General features: G+C 52.5%; 9 protein-coding genes across 9 annotated transcripts; 4 read left to right on the top strand and 5 right to left on the bottom strand.

The window, feature by feature from the left end:
- Positions 1-622: 622 nt before the first annotated feature.
- Positions 623-1,570, top strand: P168DRAFT_321843 (uncharacterized protein; the record flags this gene model as incomplete). The annotated part of the gene is made up of 1 exon (XM_024840513.1): positions 623-1,570. One exon carries the CDS (start codon positions 623-625, stop codon positions 1,568-1,570), a length of 948 nt encoding a protein of 315 aa, XP_024689376.1.
- A 604-nt stretch (positions 1,571-2,174) lies between these two features.
- On the bottom strand, positions 2,175-4,242 carry P168DRAFT_293198 (IscS subfamily cysteine desulfurase). Its single transcript, XM_024837756.1, has 2 exons — positions 2,992-4,242; positions 2,175-2,761 (listed from the first exon to the last, which is right to left on the bottom strand). Exons 1-2 carry the CDS (start codon positions 4,081-4,083, stop codon positions 2,339-2,341), a joined length of 1,515 nt encoding a protein of 504 aa, XP_024689375.1. The 5' UTR covers positions 4,084-4,242; the 3' UTR covers positions 2,175-2,338.
- Positions 4,243-5,150: 908 nt separating this feature from the next.
- P168DRAFT_321841 (amphiphysin) lies at positions 5,151-6,518 on the top strand (the record flags this gene model as incomplete). Its single annotated transcript, XM_024840512.1, has 3 exons — positions 5,151-5,334; positions 5,409-6,437; positions 6,496-6,518. The coding sequence occupies 3 exons, from the start codon at positions 5,151-5,153 to the stop codon at positions 6,516-6,518; spliced, it is 1,236 nt and encodes a 411-aa protein (XP_024689374.1).
- A 1,085-nt stretch (positions 6,519-7,603) lies between these two features.
- Positions 7,604-9,023, top strand: P168DRAFT_293196 (uncharacterized protein). Its single transcript, XM_024837755.1, has one exon. It carries the CDS (start codon positions 7,923-7,925, stop codon positions 8,916-8,918), a length of 996 nt encoding a protein of 331 aa, XP_024689373.1. The 5' UTR covers positions 7,604-7,922; the 3' UTR covers positions 8,919-9,023.
- Positions 8,955-10,285, bottom strand: P168DRAFT_293195 (putative short-chain dehydrogenases/reductase). The gene is made up of 4 exons (XM_024837754.1): positions 9,745-10,285; positions 9,570-9,677; positions 9,269-9,487; positions 8,955-9,218 (listed from the first exon to the last, which is right to left on the bottom strand). The coding sequence occupies exons 1-4, from the start codon at positions 10,001-10,003 to the stop codon at positions 9,037-9,039; spliced, it is 768 nt and encodes a 255-aa protein (XP_024689372.1). The 5' UTR covers positions 10,004-10,285; the 3' UTR covers positions 8,955-9,036.
- A 351-nt stretch (positions 10,286-10,636) lies between these two features.
- P168DRAFT_275238 (uncharacterized protein) lies at positions 10,637-13,962 on the bottom strand (the record flags this gene model as incomplete). Its single annotated transcript, XM_024835481.1, has 3 exons — positions 10,637-12,971; positions 13,032-13,445; positions 13,496-13,962. 3 exons carry the CDS (start codon positions 13,960-13,962, stop codon positions 10,637-10,639), a joined length of 3,216 nt encoding a protein of 1,071 aa, XP_024689371.1.
- A 704-nt stretch (positions 13,963-14,666) lies between these two features.
- P168DRAFT_313129 (cytochrome P450) lies at positions 14,667-16,494 on the top strand (the record flags this gene model as incomplete). Its single annotated transcript, XM_024839636.1, has 5 exons — positions 14,667-14,762; positions 14,843-15,089; positions 15,152-15,767; positions 15,827-15,969; positions 16,031-16,494. The coding sequence occupies 5 exons, from the start codon at positions 14,667-14,669 to the stop codon at positions 16,492-16,494; spliced, it is 1,566 nt and encodes a 521-aa protein (XP_024689370.1).
- Positions 16,495-16,830: 336 nt separating this feature from the next.
- P168DRAFT_335663 (uncharacterized protein) lies at positions 16,831-17,827 on the bottom strand. Its single transcript, XM_024841719.1, has one exon. It carries the CDS (start codon positions 17,811-17,813, stop codon positions 17,169-17,171), a length of 645 nt encoding a protein of 214 aa, XP_024689369.1. The 5' UTR covers positions 17,814-17,827; the 3' UTR covers positions 16,831-17,168.
- Positions 17,828-17,863: 36 nt separating this feature from the next.
- P168DRAFT_275231 (putative gamma-cysteine synthetase regulatory subunit) lies at positions 17,864-19,064 on the bottom strand. The gene is made up of 2 exons (XM_024835480.1): positions 18,925-19,064; positions 17,864-18,863 (listed from the first exon to the last, which is right to left on the bottom strand). The coding sequence occupies exons 1-2, from the start codon at positions 18,945-18,947 to the stop codon at positions 17,960-17,962; spliced, it is 927 nt and encodes a 308-aa protein (XP_024689368.1). The 5' UTR covers positions 18,948-19,064; the 3' UTR covers positions 17,864-17,959.
- Between the last annotated feature and the right edge of the window lie 334 nt (positions 19,065-19,398).

The following is a 19,398-nucleotide window of genomic DNA, read 5'->3' as shown; positions in this document are numbered from 1 at the left end:
TCTAACCACGCATCAGCAAGAAAAGTGAAGCGAAGCTGCAGGATGGTTGATACTAGATGATTCATGTCCAAAGTGGGGAAGAAGAAGCTGGCAGGCTGCAGTAGTGGGATTAGGGTTGGTGATTCTTCAAGTCGAACAATCAATCAATCATAGTTTAAACAGGTGAAATGGACTACAACGCATGTCATCTGAAAATCTCTGTTCCGATTCCTGTATAGACGTGTCCATTCTGCCAACACATAGTGTTGCCAGGCTGCACAGAGTTGCGCCCCGATACCACCTGCGTCACCGACATCTGTATAGTGTGCATGATTTTTGGTTGCGGCATTTCCGCCATTTGTTCAAGTACCAGCATGCACTTATTATACTTGCAGAGAACATACATCAATCTACCTTGGAAGGCTGGCTGAAAGAGTGGACCGTATTCCAGCCGAGGTGGCTGCAGGTCTGCACAATCCATTGGGTAGACCATCAAACGAACAACGATAACAGGCGTTAAATAAGGATGACCGGTTCAAAGACCTGGTCAAGTACCGGCTCTAATCCTTTTCACTTACACTTGCCCCAAACCTGCCAAAATACCCTCCTTGCGAACATTACCCATCCCAACGTGCCAACCACAATGGCTATATCCTGGGAAATTTCCAGCCTAAAAGTCGAAACCAGCAGACCAGGCTACGTCAACGACAGCCTATTCGCAAATGGTCTAATGCAAGTCCCAGTCTACGTCTTCATCGTCGCAAAAGACCCCGACACTGGCGACGAGTACAAGCTCTCAGCCGCAGAGCTCGACGAAGTCCGGCTGGTGGAATACCACTTCCCCGAGAAGTTGCCAGACGGCTGGGAATGGGACAAAGAGCCTAACGAATTCGACCACTACGCGCCGGGCACTTTGGGCGAGAACCGTGCCGAGAGGCCGTCCCGTGATGATTCGACTCTCGGCCATCAAATCCTTACCTGCTGGGTTAGGACCGAGAGAGCTGAGAACCGCTCTCTAGCAGCCTGGATCCAGCAACCGGATGGCACGATCGTCCACACTGCAGGAGAAGGGTTCGAATCCCGCGTGACGCTGACGGGGATGACGCCCGCGCGCCTCTACCGGAAAGACCTAATCGTCGACGTAGAAACAGTCGGGTTCAGCTCGTGGGCGCTTTACTACAAGAGATACTACGTGTCCAGCACGCGCGAGACGAAGCTCATGCGCTTCGAGATCCACGAATACCACGGGGCCCACGAACCGAACACCGAACAGGGCAAGTTCTACTGCTTTGACTGGATAAACGCCGACAACTATGGGGCGTTCCGGCATATTTGGCCGCTTGACGCGCCTCAAACCGTCGAGATCGGACAGGAGGGTCACTATGTGGAGCTCGAGATCAATGGGAGGAAGGATGACCTTTGTATCACTGCGGCTGTTGTGTACAGAGGACCTAGTGACAAGCCGTGGGATGACTCGTTTCGGCATCCTTGCTGGTTTACGGCTGTTGATCGGTATGGCAACTCGAGCGATTTCTATGTTGAGAGAGAGGATCCCGCTGTTGGTGTGGGTCTTATTATCAAAGATCGATAGAGTTGGTATTGTTTATGTACTATGTCTATTCGATTTGGACAACACTGGCGGTGGGCCTGATATGTTTATTAGGGTAACAAGTAGAAGTATATCCAGAGGGCCACGAGTTACTCTATTGGCTGTTTGAAGGGGGGGGGGGGCGATGGCAACAACCAGAATATTGATATTGATGACTCCTAGGATCATGGAAAGGTTGCGAGTGTTGCAATCTGGGAGAAACAGCAAGAGTCAAAAAAAAAAAAAAAACAACCGGTAGGGGAAAGGTCTGCAAGTCTGCGGATGTTGGCTGGTTGCATGCATTGAGCAACTCCCAGATTGTATTTAAATACACCAATGATGTCGAATAGTCCGCTCCATGATAGACATATTACATACAAGGGAAAATGAACAGCGTTTAGCTCTGGTTCGGTGTGTTTTTCCAAGACTCCTGTATAGTACTTATTCCCCACTAGCTTCTACTCAGTGATTAACCAGGGCACTCAGCGTACTCCGTCTACGTAGTGAGCAAAGAGGCAAGTGAGCAGTGCAATAAGAGAGTGCCGGAGCTGTCGTGCCATCCTATTCCATATTTACGATAAAAAGATCGTATACTACTCGTAGATGGTAAGGTAGATTCATTCTAAAAGCTGTACAAATCATAACCCTGGTGTACATGCCCAACGCCCGCCCTGATATCATACATGTACACGCAAAAAATGGTCACGCCCAATATTATACTTTTACCCCCTCATTCCTCACAGACAAAAGATGGCTTGAGGAAAGATGCGTCTAATGCTGACTCCACTCGATCGTGTTCAGATCAATGCCCTCCTGCACCAACTCCCACAGCGGACTCAGCTCACGCAGGAAATGAACACGCGCCTGCACAGCCTGCAGCACGTAGTCGATCTCCGCGTCCGTCGTGAACCGTCCGATGCCGAATCGGATACTGCTGTGGGCGCTCTCGTCGCTGCTGCCCAGGGCGCGCAGCACGTAGCTCGGTTCGAGCGATGCAGACGTGCACGCGCTGCCTGACGAGAGTGCGATGTCCCGCAGGGCCATCAGCAGCGACTCGCCTTCAATGTACGCGAACGATACGTTCACGCACCCGGGGTAGTGGGCATCCCGGTCACCGTTGAGAGCCGTGTGCTCCATCGACAGCAGACCATCACGCAGTCGGGTCGACAGTCGCTCGATATGCTTGGTATCGTACTACTCTCAGTTAGCTACCGCTATGCCACGTGAAGGCGTGAAAAACAGTCAACCAGGCCAACGACTCATTACCCCTGCTATGTACACCATTCGGTCCCGGGAACACGCATTGCGTGCAGCTACCCCCGGGGCCGTCAGAGGTGATACGATTATAGCTTCTAATCACCGAATGACCAAACCTGGGGGGCAAAAAAATTCAGAGGGGGCGAAGGGAAAAGTAAGATGCTCACCTCCATTTCCTGGGACGCGAGACGGCAGGCCTCGCCAAAACCGACCACCAGATGAGGCGCCAGCGTGCCACTGCGCAAACCACGCTCCTGACCACCACCGGTGATCAGGGGGTCGAGACGGACACGCGGACGACGGCGCACGAAGCAGGCACCAATGCCCTTGGGCCCGTAGATCTTGTGACTCGAGATGGACATCAAATCCACGTTCAGCTTATTCACGTCCAGCGGAATCTTGCCCACCGCCTGGGCGCCGTCCGTGTGGAAGAACACCCGCTTGGACCGGCACAGCTTGCCGATCTGCTCCATCGGCTGGATCACGCCGATCTCATTGTTCACGGCCATGATACTGACCAGCGCAGTCTCCGGACGCATGGCCGCCTCCAGATCCTCGATGCGGATCAGCCCGTTGCTCTGCACCGGCAGGTAGGTCACCTCGAATCCCTCGTCCTGCAGATGCCGGCAGCTGTCCAGCACGCACTTGTGCTCCGTCTGCGTCGTGATGATATGGTTCTTCTTTCCTGAGCGACCGAAAAACCGCGCCACTCCCTTGATGCTCATGTTGTTGCTCTCGGTCGCGCCACTCGTGAAGATGATCTCCTTGGGATCCGCACCGATCAGCTTGGCGATGTTCTCGCGCGCCTGTTCCACCGCTTTCTCGGACTCCCATCCGTAGGCGTGCGTCCGCGAGTGCGGGTTACCGTAGATGCCCGTCATGTAGGGGAGCATAGCGTCGAGCACGCGCGGGTCGGTCGGGGTCGTTGATTGCATATCCAGGTAGATGGGGCGAGTGCCTTGGTCCATGACGGTCGCCTGCTTCAGGATGCCGGCGGAGGGGCTCATCGAGGCGTCCCCGGCGATGCCCGAGCCGGGCAGCTCCACCTTCGACGCTTGCATGCCGGTTTTGTTCATGAAGTCTTTCTGTTCTTGCTTGATGGCCTGGTCAACGGAGACCTGGGCACTTCCGGCCTTGGTCTCGGAGACATAGCCGCGGACGGGTGCCCGAAAGCGCAGGGCACGAGCACCCTGTGTCGACGACAGTCGACGAGCGTAGACACGCGACGCCTGTCTCAAAGCTGGATTCATGGACGACATGATGGAATGATGCCACGAGATGATTAAACGGGTGGCAATAGAGGTCCTTGATGACGGAGAGAGGGAAGTGTCAGGAGCGGGAAACTTGTTTGGTCCGGTTATATCATTTGTTAGTCAGCATTTCTGGATGACTCAGCTATAAATTGCCGAGGAATTAAATCCGATCGGATTCTGGTTATGTCCGATCGATATGCACATAACTATGAGGTTATTAATGTGTATTGTTTATACAGATATACTGGGCATTAATGAGTTATGATGACATCATCTTACATTATTCTTACATAGTCTGGAACGGGCAGTTTATTGTCAATTCACCATAGTATAGTATGTTATTTCTTCAATTGTTCAGTCGAAGTGTTTGTGTCTTGCATGATCCGTACTCTGACACTTCAGTACTACCCAACTATATATAATCTCTAGACATACAGTTGTATGATCGGAATCGAGCGGACTCAGCGGACAGCCGAAGCCGTCTTACGTCAGGCATCTAAGATCTTCACGCCTTATCGATCGACTCTCGACCTTCTCCATCCTGCGTGATAATGGCGCAGCCTGGTCAGGTAGGAATGTCCATTATATCCGGAGGGATCCAATCTGAATGGGGATTCTGGGTGCCTAATTCCACCCACGGAACTAACAGAAAGGCCAAGCCTGCGCCACATTGACTCCTTTTCGGCTACGACGATTTGTCGTAATACCTACCGAATACTGATAGATAAAGGGGATTTCCCCAAGGCTGGTACCTACCAACCTCCTTGCCTGATCTATCTCGATCTCGGCGAACCCATCTACGGAGTACTAATTGTATTACAATTGGCTGGCACAATCCAACTTGAAGACCGACAAAGCAAGGGCAACCCGTCTGATGTCATAGTTGAGCCACCCAGTCTAACCGTCACCGACTTAGACCACCTTAGTATTCCCGACTATCTACTCATCCAGCCAAATCAAGCCAAACCTTCCCCACTCTGCTTTGTTGCCGTCTTGAACTTTTTTCTCTTCTCTTCTTCTCTTTCGTTTTCTCCTCCTTATTCTCCCCTACATCTATATTACCCTGGTTCAAAATGAGTTTCAAAGGTTTCTCGAAAGGCGTTGTGCGGGCCCCTCAAAATTTCAAGGCCCGCTTCAACATTGGCGAGCACACGAAAGATGCCGTCTATATGGATGCCGAGAGGCGCTTTCAGGAGCTAGAACGAGAGACGAAGAGACTGCACGATGAGTCGCAGAAATACTTCGGCGCAATTAATGGTACTTTATCCAGTTTGCCGACATTCACCGGATTCACCGGTTGGAACAGGTCGGGCTAATATAACGTAAAATAGGCATGCTCAACCACCAGATCGAATTCTCCAAAGCCATGACCGAACTCTACAAACCCATTTCCGGGCGCGCCTCCGACCCCGATTCATACGTGGTGGAAGGAAACCCCGAGGGCATCCAGGCCTGCGAGGAATACGAGGCCATTGTGGCCGAACTACAGGAATCGCTAGCGCCCGAGCTGGAGCTGATCGACAGCCGCATCGTCAGCCCGGCGGACCAGCTACTTGAGGTGATCAAGGTGATCCGGAAAGTGGCGGTCAAGCGGGATCACAAGAAGTTGGACTACGATCGCCACCGCACCACGCTGAAGAAGCTGGAGGAGAAGAAGGACAAGTCGCTGAAGGACGAGAAAGCCCTGTACCGCGCCGAGAACGACGTCGAGCAGGCGACGCAGGAGTTCAACACCTACAACGACCTGCTGAAGGAGGAACTCCCCCGGCTGTTCCAGCTCGAAGCCGAGTTCATCCGCCCGCTGTTCCAGTCCTTCTACTACATGCAGCTGAACATCTTCTACACGCTGCACGAGAAGATGCAGGGCATGAACATCAACTACTTCAACCTAACCCTGGACGTCATCGAGGCCTACGAGGCGAAACGCGGCAACGTCCAGGAGCAGGCCGAGGCGCTCGTCATCGTCCACTTCAAGACCAAGGGCCTGGGCCGCCACAACCCCAAGCTCGCCGGCAAGGGCAAGCTGGACGACAAGGGGAACAGCTTCGCCGGGCGGCGGAGAGACTCCGACGGCGTCGACAACCCCCCGCCGCCGTATACCGCCGCGACCGCCGCGTCCGTCACGAGCAGCCCCTCCGGCAGCTTCAGCGGCAAGAAGCCCGCCCCGCCACCGCCGAAACCCAAGCCGTCCCGTCTGGCGCAGCACACCGAGACCGTCACCGCGCTGTATGACTACGAGGCGCAGGCGCATGGCGATCTGAGCTTCTCCGCTGGGCAGGTGATCCAGATCATCCACCGCACGGATAACACGAATGAGTGGTGGACGGGTAGGGTTGACGGACGGGAAGGACAATTCCCAGGTATGCCCTTCTTACTCTTTCTCCCTTTTATTCGTAGATTGTATGCTAACAAACCTAGCCAACTACGTTCAACTCAACTAGAGTGCTCTTATATCTTTCATCTGGGACGGAGTTGGATTGGGCTGATGGTGCGGGCTAGCATTGGCTTGATAGAGCGTTGCATGATTGGTGTATATATTGGTTATGAATTTGACGATGTTTGGTTTGCTCGATTTACTGCTGTAGTCTCTTCTACCGACGAGCTGTTTTCACCCGCCCTTACTCATGGAGTCACGGATCTATCCATATATCATGAGACGCGACACTCAGCTAACATTCTTCCACACACCGGTATATCCAACCCCCACCTGATGTACAAAAACAATTAAAAAAACACCCAAGAATCAACACCCAAACCCCATACAAATTTTGATCCTTCAGATCAGATCAGATCCACCGATCGATCGCCGTGGGCCGACGATGGTACTAGCACCACTATATAACCTGCATGGATCAACAACGCTAGTTCCCATTCCAGACGGGTGATATATATATCCCTGTGAGGATGAGACGCCACCATGCTTGTCGATTTTGTTTGTTGTTTATTGGTTGTGTTATGCGCTACGCACCTTCCTTAGTATCTATGTCGCTGCTAGAGGTCGTAGTATATAGGTGGGTATTACTATGCGTTGGCTGTTTTGTTTGATGGTTTCTGTGTGATTATGGCTTTGGTTCGTTGCATGACTTGAATGCGCTTATAGAGCTAATTTGGAAAAATGAGATGCATTGAAGGGAGTCAATTGATAGAAAGTTACATGGAAGAGAAGGAGCAGTGCTGGACTGTCATCTCCTGCAGATGTGATTATCCTTCTTCCACTTGACAACTATACTCGCATCTCTCCTTTTTATCTTTTTATAAATTCACATCCTCAAAAGCCTTGTCGACCACGTGGTTCGACCCTCCAGTTTTGGATACAACTGAACAGCCCGGTCTATCTGTGTAGGCTAACCTGGCTGAGGCTATAGACGGCCAGATACCTGATGTGATAGGTACGTATTGCAATCGCAGCCTTTCTATACTGTCAGAGGCGTAAATAGGTTTTATGAAGGGTGATGCCTAACATTTAAATCTATATAGGCAACTGAAAACAATCAGATGATTGTCGCGGCCTCAGTCGATGAACCGGGTCATGCGTTACTCGCAACGTGCCCAGATCGAAAGTTCTGTATAGACATGGATGTGACTGTAAAAGAGGACGCATTGCTTGCGAATTACTATATCGATCATGTACGGAGCATCCCACCCGTGGAACCAACTATCCATCCCGAGTCGCTCCATGGTAACCCCTGACGCCATGGCGTCATGAGTCTATCTCTATCTTTCTACGGCAACCACGTTAAGCCATAAGGTCGATCGCAGTGTCTGGATGGATAGGCAGATGGTGGTGCTATATAATACAGCGCAAGCTACTAAATAAGCACGCAACATGGACAACCCCCTATACAATGTATCTGGACGATCACGGTATCGATAGAAACTCCACAATCTCACGCCCCGTTACATACGGAGTGGTTTCGTTCATCTCCATATCGCTCTACAACGTCCTTGAGCTGAACTTCCTCCTCCTCATCACCTTCAAGCGCCACAACGGGCTCTACTTCTGGAGCTTCTTCGCGTCGACATGGGGCACAGCAATCTACGCCATCGGTTTCCTCCTCCGGGACTTTCACATCTCAAGCAAAATCACCTACCTATACGTGACGCTCATCGCCATCGGCTGGGTCGCCATGGTAACCGGGCAGTCGCTGATTTTATTCTCGCGTCTGCACCTCATCGTACGTCAGCATCTCGTTCTCCGCTGCGTGCTGGCAATGATCATCTTCGACGCGATCATCCTGCAGATTCCGACCATCGTACTCTTCTACGGCGCCAACTCCCACCAGTTTCCCCGCTTTGTGGACCCGTATGCGATATTAGAGCGTGTCCAGGTGACGATCTTCTTCGTCCAGGAGACCATAATCTCGGGCTTGTATATGTATGAGACCTGGAAGATGCTGTACGCGGAGGGGTCACTCAACGAGGTCCACGGCCAGGTCGGCCGTCGTCTGCTGCAGCATTTGGTATACGTCAATGCCATCGTGGTGCTGCTTGGTATCGCGATAGTGGTGCTGGAGTTTACGGGGCGCTATGCGTCGCAGACGGCCGCTCGGGGGTTTATCTACAGCGTGAAGCTGAAAGTGGAGTTTGACATTTTGACGCGGCTGGTGGGACTCGCGCGGAGGGCAAGTGATACTGAGGCGGGGTGGGCTTATACGACCGATTCGCCGGGCGGATTCTGGGATAGCCAGACGGGCGACGGGCAGGGGAAGGACGGTAACTTGCGTCGCAAGTCGGCGTTTTCCTGTCCTTGGTTTGTTCTTGCGAGAAGGGCTCAGAGGGAGGTGAATGGGCCGCCTAGGAGTGAGAGTAGGAGTAGGAGTAAGAGGGGGGGGAGGTCATGATACTATATTGGAAATGTTCCAGCTATGCTTAAGTCAGGTTCCATATGGAGTTCATACACGGGGTGTGTTTTTCTTATCTATAAAGACATACTCTTTCTATATAGTAAGTTTATACCTATCAGATAAGACCCTCAGACTTCTCAATCTCTTCCTTACTCAAACACCACTTCTTCTGCAGGTCCCGGTCGAGACTCATCGCGTACACATCCTTCGGCCACCACTCCCCCCAACTAGTCAAGAAGATCTGTTCGGGGTCCGACGGGACGTCAGCAGTGATCGCGCGGAGAAGATTCTGGGCACCTGCGAGCTGTTAGCCATATGCGAACTCTCCACCGAAACTGAGAACCCACCCTCGGGAATGGTTTTGGCATCCGCCATATTCATCGTCAGCCCCATACTCGACGCAAGCTTGGTATCAGGGATGAGACCCGGTGAGACTGCTACCACCGTGCATGAGGGCAGCTCCCGGCGCCAGTAGTGCGCGCCTAGCAGCTGCACGAACTTGGAGGCGCTGTACACTGCGCGGACTCCGGCGTTGGAATTCGCTTTCAAGTCCACGTCGAGGGTTGCTGTGCATACATCCGTCAGTACATTATTCTATATGTGCGCCACAGCTAGACCAAAATGAGGGAAAGGAAGAAAGAAACATACCCGGATCCTGGTTCCTCACACTGCGAATAGCGCCCGACGAAACGACAACCACGCGCGTCTTCGACGCCTCCAACGCATCACGAAGCAAATGCACCAAATAATGCTGAGCTATAAAACACATTAGCACACATCCATCCACCCATCCCACCCCACTACATCAATACATAATACATACCCAAATGATTAACCACAAACCCCTCACACCAAACCGACCCATTCGGCCCCGCCCCACTCGCACCGTCTAGCACGCCCGCCCCGAGGAATAAATAATCCAACTTGGTGGAGCCGAGCTGTGCGAGCGCCTGCCCTGCGAAAGACTGCGCGCTGCGCAGGGAGGACAGCTCGAGTGGCAGAATATGGACACTGTGCTTGGTGGTGTCGTATTTAAGGGAGTCGTATGCGGCTTGGGTGCGGGCTGTGTCGCGCGCGCCCATTATGAATGTGTAGGGCTCGGACTGCGAGAGGAGCTGCTTGACTAGCTCGAAGCCCTGGGTGGGTTAGCTTGTCGGCTTTCGTGTGTCTAGTTGGTGTGCATTGTGGATATGAGATGGGGGGTTTGAAGAGTTGGATGATGGGTGGGGTGGAAGATGAAGATGCGCAGCTTACCAGGCCGGACGAGGTGCCCGTTGCGATGACTGTTTTCGCCATACTGGAGAGAATGGATAAAATGGAGACAATTGAAAGATTGGACTAGGATAGGCAATGGTGGTGTTCATTGCGTGTTGGAGTAAATCAGCCATTATATCGTCTTCATCCCTCGCTTACAAATTGGGGAAGCTCACCTGTGACGTCATTACATGCAGAGTCGTGTATAGTGTATACATTAAACATCTATCTCCCTTGCTTGGGCTTCACCCCAACACAGTAGGGTTCAAGCTCCAAGTATTCACTACGTTATAGAGTTTAAAATGTGATTCAAGAGGTATGAGACTAGTTACACTGAGTCAGATTGCCTCGTTTTCACCTCTCTTTGGCCTATCCTAAACTCCATCTAGATCATATAAACGCTAAGATGTAGAAGGACTTATATTATATGTTTATATATTACAACATGTCTAGTCTGACACTCACTCCTCCCCTCTCCCCTCTCGCGCAGCTTTCAACTCAAGCAATTCGTATTTCTCCGCTATGGTCTTTCGTTCCAGCGGATGCTGCGTCACACTGATCGTCTGAAGGCCGTCGATAATCCGATCGCACAGTTGTATAGCGTCATCGTATCGTCCCTGTAGCCTATAGCACAAAGAAAGCTGAATCATCGCGCTCAGCCGATCGGGATGGTTTTCACCGCGGTAGGATGAAATGTTTCGCAGCATCTCTATCACCCGGAGGAGTGTCGCTTCTGATTCTTCGAACCTGGATTGATGGGCGAGCACAGCGCCTAGCCAGGTTCTGCCCATGAGTGTCCCGATGTGGTCTTCGCCGAGGTTGCGGTCCGCGATGGCTAATCCACTGCGAAGTAGATCTTCGGCCTCGTCGTGCCGACCCAGGCCGATGTTGATTCTTGCCATGCTTGCCATTGCGAAGAGGGTAAACGGGTGCTCCTTGCCCATGTTCTCCTTGCGGGCTTCGAGCACTTCCTGCATCATCTGTGACGCAAGAGACAGGTTGCTGCCAACTTGCAGATTCAGCATGGCGATCTCTTCTTTCACTTCCAGCGTCTTGGAATGTACAGGGCCGAGGGTTTCTTTTAACCCGGCATATGAATCTTCGAGGAGCTGGAATGCATGGTCGTAGTTCTCGTAGAACTTGCCCAGCGTCCGGCCGAGATACCCCATTGCGGTGAGCGTGTCCTCGTGCATTCGACCCCGTGATTTAAGCAGTCCGTCAACGGCCTTTTGCTGGAGTACTTTCGCGTCGCTGAATCGTCCCTGCAGCCATCGGGATTGACCGAGGACGTCCATCGTTGTCAGGGTGTCGACGTGGTCCGGCCCCAACGAGGTTATGCACGCGTTCAAAACCGCTTCTTGGAGATCCGCTGCCTCGTCCCCGCGACTCTGGGACCGATACGTGCTCGCCAAGGCAAGCGTGATCCGCCGGGTGGAAGCGTGGTTTGGTCCGAGGAAAGCTTCCAGAGAATCTTTAACCCCCGTCTGAAGCTCCTCGGCATCTTTCAGGCGCCAGTTCTGGAGGTACACCATGCTGAACTTGGCATCGCGCAATGCCTGCGCTCTGTCGAACGTGAATCTCACCCAGAACCAGTCGAAGAGTCCGGGCTTCCGGCTCTCCAGGGCGTTGCGCCTCGCTGCTTCCTGTACTTTGCGCACGTGGTCGACATGTGGGAGAACTCGGATCCGAAAGAGCTCCTGGTCTTCGGTGTTGCCGAGAGGAGGGAGGAGAAGCGCATAGACGAGAGTAGTCGCTGCGGCATGCGACCAAACAGCCTGTTCTGCTGAGCTCATGGCAGGCCGTTTACTCGCCCATTCGTGTATGAGGGGGTGCATGGAATAGCTGTCGTCTGATTCATCATGCGTGATCAGAGACATTTGAGTGAGCTCCCTTAGCGCATATCGTATCCGTGGAATGTCAAGAGTCTCGGACTCTCGCCCCTGCCGTATGAAGTCAGGCAATATCGGAGGATCGCGTCCCTGTGTGAGATAAACCAACAGGAACAATCGTAGATTGTTGTATGTCTCGTACCAAGATACTGGCTGATTCTGTTCGTCCTTTGCCGCCGTTTCCTGCTGAATCCTTTCCTTCTTGCAATTCTCAATTGCTTTCGTCAGGATGTCGAATCGGATTTTCTTGTAGTAGAAACACGAAAACAGCTTGAGTAATTGGATGGCATCCTTGGAGGCCTGTGTCCCCTTGTCTTCAATGCCCTTGTAGCAGACTTCGTACGTAGCGTGTACGCTCGAATACTTCTCCGCATGGTCCACACCGACAGATTGTCGCCGTAAAAGGCGAAGGTGCTCCCATTCTGCGTCGTGAAAGGCGAGATAATTCCTCAGCGTGCACAAGCCATTTCGAATGGCACTACCGGCCTGGATCAGAGACAATGCAAGGTAGCCCAGCTGCCGGGCGATTGTCTCCGCCCAGGACAAGGAATCCGTGTCCCATGGCTCCGCCATTGTGGTCGCCCGGAGTAAAAGGGAGTTGGCGTCGTCGCTGCTCAGATCCTCGAACCTGAAAAACCCAGGTCCGATGTTCCCGTGCCCCTTATGGGATGGGTTTCGGGTGGTTATGATGACATGACCTCTATCGCCTCGGGGGAAGTACTGGTCGAGGGAAATCGATGGGTCGTCGGCGTTGTCCATTATCAAGAGCCACCGACCCTCTTGGTTGGAGAGCCAATGCATTGCAGCTGTGTGGTTTGCCTCCACCTTTCCAAATTTGCCAATCTGTGCATAGGTTTGCTTGATCCGTTCATGCGAGGTGGCATCAATCCAAAAGATGCCCCAATAGCTTCAGCGTGACGGTAATCAGCAACGCTTTTGACAAGGGGAGGCGAAGATGTTCAAGTACCTCTCTCGGTTTTGTTCTGCGAATTTGCAACAAAATTGTGTCTTTCCTGCACCCCCCATGCCGTAGACAACAAAGCGTTGCTGCCGTGGGTCCTGCTCGTCGGCCGTAGAGGCCACAAGTATATTCTGCAATTCTTCCAGGTACCGGGCTCGACCTGTGTAATAGCTGCTGACCGGCTGAGGGATATCGAAAAACTCATTCGGAGTGCGGGTCGAGACAGCCGTGACAACCGCTCGGATAGACCGTTGTAATCGCTTTATCCTCGACAGCCTTGTGGCATCCATCTGCTCATGGTCCGGGTCATCACTTTTGGGTAGCGCTAGGCGGCTCTCAAGTGTAACGATGACTGCCTTGAGTGAACGTACGTCCTCGTGTATGTGATTCAGCGTTCCTTGGGAAGCGTTCTGGTTGTGCCTTCCCAATTTCAGCACTATTATAGCAGGGTAGCAGGTCTGAAAACTCACAGGTTAATCCCATCCAGCAGCAGTGTCAGATTGTGCTTTTCAGCGGACAGCTCCATACGCAGCCTTGCGAGGTCTGCATTCTTGTCCCGCCTACGGAATTCCTTCCTAAGCCCATCGAGCTTTCCAGTGACCGTCGACCCAGATTTCCCGTAGACCTCCTTGGTCAGTTTCTCGAGTCTCGTTGCGAGGTCATAGCAAGCCTCGATGCTTGAGCGGAACTTGCTCGATAGATCTTCGAGATTGGTGGCTTTCAGGAGGGATAACTTGTCGGGGTTTTCTATATAGCCATCAAAGGTTGTTTGAACCGAATTTAGAACGGCTCTCAGGGTTTCCACCTCTGTAATCAAGACCTTGATCTCCTGTTGGACAGACGCAACCGCGTCTGGGATGTCTTTCAAGAAGATGACGACACGCAGGAAGATATCAGCAATCCCAGTCGCCCCCGCAATAATGGAAAGCGGATCCATTTTAGGCAGGCGGGGTCGCCAAAGGACACTCGGTGGGCGTGTACAAACCCGTGGATGAAAGGGGAGAGAAATTAGAGGACTGTTTTACGGGAAAGTCTATAATCTGGCTGTCGGGTTTACTGGAAGATGTATCAGACACGTGTGGCGGGATGGATGGCTTCGCAATCTTCTATGCCAGGTTTAGCGCGAGGATCTCGCTTACCTGCAAACTATTGTACTTTCGGACGAACCTGCTGAGATACCCCTCTTTATCTGACGAAATCGTATAGCGCGGAAGCTGCAATGTTGATTCTTCGATCAACATGGTGAGGCTATCTACCGTGGGCCAACAAGGATAGCCCTAACGTTGGCCTACATGTGCACCCCCTCTGCTCCAGGGCTTGATACTTTCGAAGAACAGACCTTCTCATCTCTTGAAGAGCATGGCTGCCCATGTTATCCATGGCGCAGTCGCTGAGAGGCGTTTGCTAACTGCAACTGCCAAGGCCTTACGTGTGATTGCTGCAGCCACCTCGGCGTATCACTCCTTCCAACCCCTGCACCTTACGCCCCAATATGGGAACGAGCGTTGTAGAATGAGGCGTCCCACTCGTTTCCATACCATGGTGTATATATGATGGCCCACCACTCTGTCACGCAAATCTTGGTTTATTCTAGTCTAAGTCTAATTTCCAGATGCTAGAATCTTATCTTGTTTAAGCATCATGATATTCTCAATTCCTCTACTTCTCAACCTCGTTGTTGGCTCGTTAGCGCTATCCCTGATATACAGATTCATAAAGTCTCAGAATGAGCGGCGAGTATGTTAGGGGGGTTTTTTTTTTTTTTGAGCTCTACTGGGGTTCTAAACCCAGAAAGCTTTCATTCTGACTGCTCATAGATTGATGAACAATTCGCAGCAGCGCATGGATGCCAACCACTCAAGCCGTGGACTTCAAAATGGCCTCTAGGGCTGGATCTACTCTTCAAAGCTTTCGAGTACGATCGCAGACAGCAGATTCTCCAATTCTTTCTGGACGTAATATCCGAGTCGGGAAATACCTTTGAGCAGAAGCTCCTGTTTTCTCGAGGGATCGATACAATCGAGCCCCGAAACATTGAGGCTATCCTTTCATCGCAGTTTTCCGGTATGATCAACTTCCGAAACAGTGTGTGTCTTATTCTTTCCCTCTGCTGACGAGAGCTGAAGATTTCGATCTCGGACTACGACCGGTGCATTTCGACCCTTTGATGGGCAGCGGTATCTTCACTCAAGATGGGGAACAGTGGCAGCGCTCGCGCGAGCTTCTCCGGCCGCAATTCATGAATAACAGGATGGAGAACTTCGAACAGGTGAAGTCTGCAGTGGACGCCCTTATCGACTGCGTTCCTGGAGATGGAGTCGTGGACCTGCAGCCGCTCTTCTTCCGCCTCACATTTGAGACCACCCTATTCCTGCTCTTTGGACAGCATCTGCCCAGTTTGAAGGCCGATGGAATTACAGGTCTTGAATCTGAGTTCGCGGAGGCTTTTAACCGAGGTCAGAACTATCTTGCTCAGCGAGGACGGCTCGGCGATCTGCACTGGCTTGTAGACGGAAAGGACTTTCGGAGAGTCTGTAAGATATGCCATGATTTCGTGGATGGTGCGGTCAAGAAGGCCTTGGATCGCTATGTCCCGTCCAAGTCGACGGACTCACGTGAAGCGTACACTTTTGTCGATGCTATCATGGAGAATACTAGGAGTCCAAAGATTCTGAGAGACCAATGTCTGAATATCCTTTTGGCGGGGAGAGACACGACAGCGTGCTGCCTCACATGGACACTGTAAGTCAGAGCATTGTGCACTCCCGTCCGGCTCAGATGCTAACGTTATCCCAATGAAGACGCCTGCTTGTTCAACATCCTGAAGTTCTTGCCAAGCTACGGCGCGAGGTTGAAGATACGGTTGGCGTTGGTCCGGGAGCATCAGATCCCCAGATCCGTCAAATCAAGATGATGCCATATCTATCGATCGTGATCAAAGAAGGTATCCATGGTCCCTCTTATCCCTTCTGTCTGGATCCAACAATCTAACTCTGCTTCAAAAGTCCTCCGATTATACCCATCCGTCCCCGTAAACTCCCGCGCAGCCACAAAGACAACAACCCTTCCCACAGGAGGAGGCCCCGACGGAACAGCCCCCATCCTCGTCCGCAAAGGCGAAGGAGTCGGATACTGCGTGTACGCCATGCACCGACGAAAAGACCTCTTCGGCTCTGATGCCGACCGTTTCCGTCCTGAGCGCTGGGAAAATGACGCGTTGAAAGATATCGGATGGGGCTATGTGCCTTTTAACCGGGGTCCGCGCGTGTGTCTGGGTCAGAACTTTGCGGAGCTGGAGGCTGCTTATACTGTTGTTCGGTTGTTGCAGACGTTTGAGACTATTGAGATGACGGAGTATAAGCCGTTTAATATGCCGGTTGGTGAAGAGAAGCAGGTTCTTACTTTGGTTGTGTCGAGTGGGGATGGTTGTTGGGTGAGGATGAAGAGGTATGAGGTTCGAACGGCGTAGCCGTTTTTCCTTTTGCTTTAGTACTATTATCATTACTATTATATATATATATATAATCTGGGGTCAGAATTGGCAAACTGATATACCATCAAATCATACTGTATCGCCTTGTCGCGCTCAGTCAATCGTACCCACGCTTACTATAAACCCTAGCCTACTGATCATAATAGGGTGCTAGAATCGTCCTACGGGGAGGCGAAACGATGAATATGACTCTATCAAACAGATTGCAGCTGAATCAACCATAACATAAACCAGTACTGCAATATAATGATTGATGGACAAGATCGAATAGTTGAGACGACTGTATAGATCCATCAATATCAACCACGTGACCATAAACGCGGGACTTTTCCACGCCGATCTTCAATCTTCACATCCCACTCGACCCCACCGTCACTCTTTCAACCCTCAATTTCAATCTCCATAATACAGACAACACAATCTAAACAATACAAACAACACAATCCACCACAATGTCCACACCAACAACAACAAAATATACCCCCCGCCCCTCCCAACCCCCTTCAACAACACCAACCCCCCACCAACCCTCCTCACCCAAGGCGCCGAAGCCCGCCTCTACAAAACCACCCACCTAACGCCCTCCACCCCCGCCGCGCTCAAAGTCCGCCCCTCCAAACCCTACCGCCACCCGATCCTCGACCGCCGCCTCACCCGCCAACGCATCCTGCAGGAAGCGCGCTGTCTCGCGAAGCTCGTCCGCGAGGGCGTCCCTGTTCCCGCTTTGCTGGCGCTTGACTGGGAGGGTCAGGGCGTGGACAATGCTCATGGGGGGGAGAGCGGTGTTGGGGGCGCTTGGTTGTTGATGGAGTGGGTTGATGGGCTGGTTGTGAGGGTTGTGCTTGAGAGGTGGGAGAGACTTGTTCGTGGGGCTGGGGGATAGTGGAGAGTGGGGAGGAGGAGCGTGTGCGCGATCTTATGAGGAGGATTGGGGTTTCGGTCGGGGCGCTGCATCGCGCGGGCGTGGTGCATGGGGATCTTACGACGAGTAATTTGATGTTGAGGCCGGAGGGGCCGCCGAGGGGGGAATCTGAGGAGGAGGCGGAGGATGATGGACAGGTTGATATGGATGGGGAGGTCGTGTTGATTGATTTTGGCCTCGCGGCGCAGAGTGCACAGGATGAGGACCGCGCGGTCGATCTGTACGTTCTTGAGCGCGCGTTTGGGAGCACGCATCCCCACACGGAACAGTTCTTTGAGGAGGTACTAAAGGGGTATCGGGAGAGTTTCAAGGGGGCTGCTACTGCCTTGAAGCGGTTGGAGGATGTGCGCTTGAGAGGGCGGAAGAGGAGCATGATTGGTTAGGAGTAGTATATACTGGATTGTTAATTGTGGAAGATGATGTGGACATGATCGTCATTGAGCAACGCCGCGCTGTGAATGCATTCTGGATATAGACAAACAAGAAGAAAAAAACAACGAAAGACATTAGACGACGGGGCTACTCCCGCGGCTTCACGCAGCTCCCCATGTCCGCCAACGCAAAATACCCCTTGTTCTCAACCACCCCCCGGTCCTTGACGACAGCAGTATACTTGACCACCCACTGCGGCTCAACGTCCCCCTCAATCCCATCCTTAGCATTTGACGTCGAAGCCAAAATGCCCGCCCCAGCAGGACCCAGCAGCTCGCGCGTAGTCCCAACCGGCAAGATATCATTACAATCGTTATGAGTCAGCAGCTGGATCTTCTCCTGACGCGCATACAGAATCAACGACTTAGGTACCACGCAGCAGTCCTTGAGATTGATCTGGTCGACAGAGGGCTTGACGCGCGTATGCGGCAGGAACCGAGCAAGCCGGTCGCTCCCAAACTCTGCGACGCCCAGCTGCGCAATCATGCCCTTCTCCTGTAGCGCCTCCAGCGCCCGCCACGTCTGGATCATGCTGTCGAAGTCGTCGGGCTCCTCGCTGCCGTTGTCGGACGACCGCGTGTCCTCCTCCTCGTCGCTGTCGTCCTCCGCGTCAAACAGGATCCCCGGGAACGAGACGATCAGCAGGTCGATCGAGTCGACCCGTAGCTCTTTCAGGACGAGGTCGATGGCCTCCCGCGTGTGCGCGCACCGCCGCGACGCAGGGATCCCAGGCAGGTAGAACAGCTTCACGGTGATATCGTACTCCGCGCGTTCTTCGGCGAGGCCCGGCGATGAGGGGTCCAGCGCGGGGATGTAGAGGGCGTCCGGGCCTTGGTGTGTCCAGGCGGCCGCGGGGCGTCGGTCGGTGGGATCGGCGGTCGGCTGTTGCGAGGCTTGGAAGTTGGAGCGCAGGGAATTGATCAGTTCGACGTTGGATTTGGCGGTTGTGACGGGGCGGATGACGGACGGGCCGCCTACCGTCATGATATTTCTATGCTGTTGTTAGTTATGCCCTGTAAGTGTCGGTGGGGGGGAATGAGGGGCAGGCTTACGATGTGGACAAGATCAACTTCATGGCGCCCAGGGGCCTTGGTAGGGGTGGGTGATTGAGTGACCGAGGGAAGGTATTCCAAATAAGTTCAAAGGAGGGGAAAAGTACCAAGGACGAAGAGGAGTACGGTGAAGAGAGAAAGTTGCAGGAAGAATAGCGGGAATAGCGGGGTGAAGCGGCGATGATTTGGTTGCATTCGGTGGATTGCTAAGCAGCGGCGGACCGTCAACTGGCGAATTCTTGTCCGTTTGATACTAGGATTGATCATATAATTGTAGAACCAACACATTATATTGATAATTTGTGACATTATTCCGAATAGCTCAAGTTGATCGCTTTGATAGGAACATATGTATTTATGTATAGATCACACTGACAGATTAGACACCTGCTACAGACGCACGCCCTATATCAGAAAACCGAGTACCATGAGACATATATAGAATAGTAGTTCTAACGCTTGTTCTTTACGATT

This window comes from Aspergillus campestris (genome assembly GCF_002847485.1).
Source record: "Aspergillus campestris IBT 28561 chromosome Unknown P168scaffold_13, whole genome shotgun sequence".
Classification (NCBI taxonomy): Eukaryota; Fungi; Ascomycota; class Eurotiomycetes; order Eurotiales; family Aspergillaceae; genus Aspergillus; species Aspergillus campestris.
The sequence above is the reverse complement of the archived record's forward strand: the minus strand, read 5'-3'. Positions and strand labels throughout refer to the sequence as shown.

Coding starts and splice junctions, on each gene's coding strand:
- P168DRAFT_293198 (XM_024837756.1), bottom strand. CDS start 4,083: ATGTCGTCCATGAATCCAGCTTTGAGACAGGCGTCGCGTGTCTACGCT. Junction 2,762..2,991: donor TCGCGTCCCAGGAAATGGAG/GTGAGCATCTTA, acceptor AACTGAGAGTAG/TACGATACCAAGCATATCGA.
- P168DRAFT_293196 (XM_024837755.1), top strand. CDS start 7,923: ATGTATCTGGACGATCACGGTATCGATAGAAACTCCACAATCTCACGC.
- P168DRAFT_293195 (XM_024837754.1), bottom strand. CDS start 10,003: ATGGGCGCGCGCGACACAGCCCGCACCCAAGCCGCATACGACTCCCTT. Junction 9,678..9,744: donor GTTTGTGGTTAATCATTTGG/GTATGTATTATG, acceptor TGTGTTTTATAG/CTCAGCATTATTTGGTGCAT. Junction 9,219..9,268: donor TGCCAAAACCATTCCCGAGG/GTGGGTTCTCAG, acceptor AACAGCTCGCAG/GTGCCCAGAATCTTCTCCGC.
- P168DRAFT_335663 (XM_024841719.1), bottom strand. CDS start 17,813: ATGCTCCTCTTCCGCCCTCTCAAGCGCACATCCTCCAACCGCTTCAAG.
- P168DRAFT_275231 (XM_024835480.1), bottom strand. CDS start 18,947: ATGAAGTTGATCTTGTCCACATC. Junction 18,864..18,924: donor AAGTTGATCTTGTCCACATC/GTAAGCCTGCCC, acceptor ACAACAGCATAG/AAATATCATGACGGTAGGCG.